The following is a 5,540-nucleotide window of genomic DNA, read 5'->3' as shown; positions in this document are numbered from 1 at the left end:
AGTAAATGTGGCCTCATTCTGTCATTTCGCACATTGGTCTGCCATACCCTGTGATAGTCTACAATCCTTTTGCAATAAATTACAGTCGCAGCACAGAACTGCCTCGTGTGGACTGAGTGTCGGCCGGAATTCTCTGGTCGTTGGGATTCTCTACCCCTGCTGGCAACACAACCCCACCCATGGGTTTCCCACAGGCATGGGGTGGCTTCAATGGGCAATTCTATTGACAAGCGGCAGGAAGATAGAATCCCATCACCAGCAAACGGCACGCTGCCGTGAAACAGGCGGCTGGGGGACTGGAGAAACCCACTCATGGACCAACGGAAAACATGGGGCGGGATTTTCTGCGCATTCCGCTGCGTGTTGCACGGTGGCAGAGGCTGCCCGCCATTGGCTGATGGCGGGATCTTCCGGTCCCACCATTGTCAATGGGGTTTCCCATTGAATGCACCCATCACCGCCGGGAAGCCCACGGCGGGAGTACGCCACCGACAGGACAGGGAGACCCCGCTGGCATGAACAGCCAGAAAAGTCCAGCCAGTGAGGTTCGATTCCGGCTTTGGTCACTGTCTGTGTGGAGTCTGCACATCCTCCCCGTGTGTGCGTGGGTTTCCTCCGGGCGCTCCGGTTTCCTCCCACAGTCCAAAGATGTGCAGGTTAGGTGGATTGGCCATGATAAATTGCCCTTAGTGTCCACAATTTCCCTTAGTGTTGGGTGGAGGTGTTGACCTTGGGTAGGGTGCTCTTTCCAAGAGCCGGTGCGGACTCGATGGGCCGAATGGCCTCCTTCTGCACTGTCAATTCTATGATAATCTATGATTAATCTTGGACAAAGGTTCGGCACAACATCGTAGGCCGAAGGGCCTGCTCTGTGCTGTATTTTTCCATGTTCTATGTTCTATGTAAGCATTTGGAGTCAATGCAAACATTTACCTTCCCCGCCAGATTTAATTGGGTTTTTGGGATAAGCCCTAAAGCAGGGCAGACAACTTCATCCCAGAGATGTCACTGAAGAAAAATCACACCTTAATTCTGTTACTCTCTCCACAGATACTGCCAGACCTACTGAGATTTTCCAGAATATTCTGCTTTATTCCATCCAGAAGGATGATGTGATTGGCAATGTGGCTTGATGACTTGCCCAACTCTCTTAAGATCAGCCATGATCTCATTGAATGACGGAACAGGCTCGAAAAGCCAGATGGCCTACTTCTGCTCCTAGTTCTTATGTTCTTATGGAGGCTCCAAATGCCTGGCTGTGGGATCATGCTTTGGTTGGTGTACACAAACTGGGGAGTACTAACCCAGGGATAATAGCTGGCTAGACCTGGATGAATCTCCTCTGCATCCTCTCCAGTGCAATCACATCGTGCCTATAGTGTGACGACCAGAACTACACACAGCACTCCAGCTGACGAACGTTTTATACAGCTCCATCATAACCTCCCTGCTCTTGTATTCTGTACCTCAGTTAATAAAGGCAAGCGTCCCATATGTCTTTTTAGCCACCTTATGAACCTGTTCAGCTATGACTCGAGTCTGGTTAGGCGGGGGTTGTTTTCCTGAGAGCAGAGAAAGGCTGAGCTGTGGTTAGGGCGGGGGCGGGGGCACCTGATTGAGGTGCACAAATATTAGTGTAGATAGGAGGGAACATAGAACATACAGTGCGGAAGGAGGCTACTTGGCCCATTGGGTTGCCACCGACCCACTTAAGCCCTCATTTCCACCCTATCCCCGTAACCCAATAACCCCTCCGAACCTTTTTTTGATCACTGCGGGCAATTTATCATGGCCAATCCACCTAACCTGCACGTCTTTGGACTGTGGGAGGAAACCAGAGCACCCGGAGGAAATCCATGCAGACACGGGGAGAACGTGCAGACTCCGCACAGACAGCGATCCAGCGGGGAATCGAACCTGGGACCCTGGCGATGTGAAGCCACAGCACTATCCACTTGTGCTACCGTGCTGCCCTAACCTTTCCCCTGAGTAGAGGGGTCAATACCCAGCGGGCTTAGATTTAAGGTAAGAGGTAGAAAGCTGAGAGATGAGTTGAGAAACTTTTTTACCCAGAGGGTTGTAGGAATCTGGAACTCACTGCCTGAAATAGTGGCACTGGTGGTAACCCTGATAATGTTTAAGAAGCAGCTAGATGAGCACTTGAAATTCCAGAGCGCACAAGGTGCTGGAAAATCGGGTTAGACTAGATAGGTGTTTGATGGCTGGCCCAGACAGGATGGGCAGAAGGGCCTCTTTTTGTGCTGTAAAACTGATGACCTTAAGGATGGCAATCTGGTCATAATTTCATCAGCAGCGGATCCAAGCGGCTAAATAACTACCTTTCATGAATGCAGGAATTTTGAGACAGTTCAGCATTACTGAAGAATATGTGAGCCACAAAACGATGGTATTCAGAATACCTTCAGTTGCAATCCAGTCATGCTGCAAAAAAATGGCGGAAATTAAATTTGGCCGTCGGCCGTTCTGAATAAGCTGTCCTTTAGCCCAAGCGATTCAGTTGCTTGAAGATTGCGACATTAACCTTGGGCCAATGAACGGCAGCTTGCTGAGGAGGGTCTCCCTGAATCGGTCACCCAGCATGAAATAGAAAATGGGATTTATGGCGGAGCTGAGGTAGGCGATGGGTCTTGTGATTGCGTAGCCAGCTTTTATGTTCTTGCGCACAGTGCACGTAAAATACATGTTGTCCATTCTGGAAGCAATGCGGACATTGCGCATAATATGGTAAGGAGTAAAGAGGACCAAGAAAATGACCAGTGCCAATATCACGAGCCGATGAGGTTTTTCAAGGTTAATTGTCCTGTGACGCTGGGTGCTTATCTTCCTTAAGCTCTTGGCCGTTCTGATGGAGCAGAACCCCATGATGCTGAGGGGGAGGATGAAATCAAAAGTGGTGAGGAACATGCTGTAAATCAAACTGTGACTGGCATTCCCCGAGCTGGCATAATCGACACACACTATTGTGTTCTCATCATTATCTGTGATGTTCTTGGGGCCAATGAAAGTGAACATGGGGACCAGCTCCACTGTGACGAAGATCCACAACAAAAAGCAGATGATGGTAGCTGACTGCTTCTTCTGGAACCAGTAGAGCTTTGTTGGGTTTCTCACCAGCAAATATCGATCGATACTGATACAGGTCAGGTAGAGAACACTCAGGTAAAGGTTACAGTTGAGGAAATACCGATTGAATTTACAACACAGATCGCTGTAGAACCATTCACTGTCATTTGCATACTGGATCACAAACATTGGAAGTGTGCAAATAAAAAAGAGATCTGTGATGGAAAGGAAAAAGAGATAGATGTTACTGCACTTCCATTTCTTCAGGCAGAAGATGTAACCACTTATCACAGTGACGTTCCCTACTATCCCCAGAATGAACTCGATGGAGTACATTGTTGTGAGGTAATACTTTTCCACGTCAGAATTGATATCTGTGCAAATCTCCTTCTTTTCCTAGAAAGTAGAAACAAGTGAGAGTTAGCTGAAAGAGCGACATAAAGGCACGCAACTAGATATACTGAAGAACTGATGCCTTGGCTTAATGGGTAGCCAGCATCTAATCTGCTCTGAGACACCTAGTGCAGGACTGAGAGAATGCTGCACTGTCTGAGGCAAATCATGGCAGCCATTTTGTACAAAGCGACGCCTGATAATTTAAAAATAAATTTAGAGTACCCAATTCATTTTTTCCAATTAAGGGGCAATTTAGCGTGGCCAATCTACCCAGCCTGCATATCTTTGGGTTGTGGGGACGAAACCCACGCACACACGGGGAGAATGTGCAAACTCCACACGGACAGTGACCCAGAGCCGGGATCGAACCTGGGACCTCGGCGCCGTGAGGCAGTTGTGCTAATCACTGCGCCACCGTGCTGCCCTGCGAGGCCTGATAATTAGCAGTGCGATAATGACCAGAAAATGTTTTTAGTGATGTTGGCTGAAGAATAAATATTAGCTCGGACGCTTTGGGTGGCATGGGAGCACAGTGGTTAGCATTGTCTGTGCGGAGACTGAATGTTCTCTGAACGTTCTCCCCGTGTCTGCGTGGGATTCCGCCAGGTGCTCCTGTTTCCTCCCACAAAAGTCCCAAAAGACGTGCTGTTAGGTGAATTGAACATTCCGAATTCTCCCTCTGTGTATCCGAATAGGCAACTGGGGGATTGTCACAGCAACTTCATTGTCGTGTTAATGTAAGCCTACTTGTGACACTAATAAATATTATTAGAGAGAACTCCTCTGCTAATCTTTATGATACTGCCATGGAATCATTTTACATCCACAGGGCAGAAGGGAGCCTTTGCTTCATGTCACATCCGGAAAAAAAATTAAAACTTATTCAAATGTTAATATGATATTAGACAACGTGACCGTCAGGTTTTGATTTGATCCTCAGTCAGTAGCATGACCTACAGTTAGCATTCCACACCTAACACTCAATTTTATCAACTGTCGGCAGAAGAAGATAAGCAAAACTGGCAGAGTGAGATGACATTCTCCTTGCATGTTCGAATGAACGTTTATTCTGTCCTGCTTGTGAAGGGGATGCTGCGGCTGACACTGTGTCATCTCTTCAGCTGTAACTCTGCTGGGAATGTGTAGTGAAGGCCAGGCATTGATGAGGGACCTGCAGATAACAAGACTTAACCACTGGTGGATGTGTTTTCCAGGCTTTTCCCTCCTTAAATCTGGAATTCTCTCCTTAAATCACTCCACATTTCTGTCTTCCCTCCTTCTTGATGACGTACCTTGAAACCTACTCCTTTACAACTTTTACTTGATAAAGCTGCTGTGTTGGATTTTCCATCCCATAGTCTAAGTGCTCCTGTCGGATTAGAAACGCTCCTGGTCTCCGCTGGCCCTCGGAGCGATGCCCAGGAACGATTCACTCCCCTTTTCCATGTATTCATGGAAGGGAGCCTGCGGGATTCTGGATTTTCAGTGGTCGTCCCCATACCAATGCCCCCTGTGTCTGGCCCCCTCCCCCACAAAATGCAAATCCTGTCCCCTCCTCCGCTGACAAGTGGGGGCATCCTCGCCACCACAACCACATTTATTGTCCTTCTCTTACTGCGCTTGAGAAGTTGCTGCCTTCTGGAACTGCTGATGCCCATGTGATGACGTTGCACCCACAATGATGTTAGGGCGGTAGTTCCAGGATTTGTACACGGTGGCACTGAAAGAACGGCAATACAGTTCCAAGTCATGTTGGTGTGTGATTTGGAGTGGAGCTTGCAGACGGCGGTGTTCCACTGCATCAAATGAGTATTAATCCTACGGAGGACGAGTTTTTGGAGTGTGTTCGGAAATATTTTATGGAGCAGTATGTTGAGGAACCAACTAGAGAAAAGGATATTTTAGTTCTAGTGTCATATAATTGACAAGGGTGAGTTAGTAATCTTGTTGTAAAAGAACGTTTAGGGATGAGTGACCATAATATGATGGAATTTTACATTAGGTTGAAAGTGAGGAAGTTCAATCCAAAGGCAGGGTGTTAAATTTGAACAAAGGAAATT

The 5,540-nt window shown here is 47.6% G+C and overlaps 1 protein-coding gene across 1 annotated transcript; it reads right to left on the bottom strand.

Moving 5' to 3' along the window:
• Positions 1-1,849: 1,849 nt before the first annotated feature.
• On the bottom strand, positions 1,850-3,458 carry LOC140389272 (succinate receptor 1-like). Its single transcript, XM_072473454.1, has one exon. The coding sequence runs from the start codon at positions 3,418-3,420 to the stop codon at positions 2,515-2,517; it is 906 nt and encodes a 301-aa protein (XP_072329555.1). The 5' UTR covers positions 3,421-3,458; the 3' UTR covers positions 1,850-2,514.
• Positions 3,459-5,540: the final 2,082 nt, after the last annotated feature.

Source organism: Scyliorhinus torazame, chromosome 14 (assembly GCF_047496885.1).
Source record: "Scyliorhinus torazame isolate Kashiwa2021f chromosome 14, sScyTor2.1, whole genome shotgun sequence".
Classification (NCBI taxonomy): Eukaryota; Metazoa; Chordata; class Chondrichthyes; order Carcharhiniformes; family Scyliorhinidae; genus Scyliorhinus; species Scyliorhinus torazame.
The sequence above is the reverse complement of the archived record's forward strand: the minus strand, read 5'-3'. Positions and strand labels throughout refer to the sequence as shown.

Coding starts and splice junctions, on each gene's coding strand:
- LOC140389272 (XM_072473454.1), bottom strand. CDS start 3,420: ATGTACTCCATCGAGTTCATTCTGGGGATAGTAGGGAACGTCACTGTG.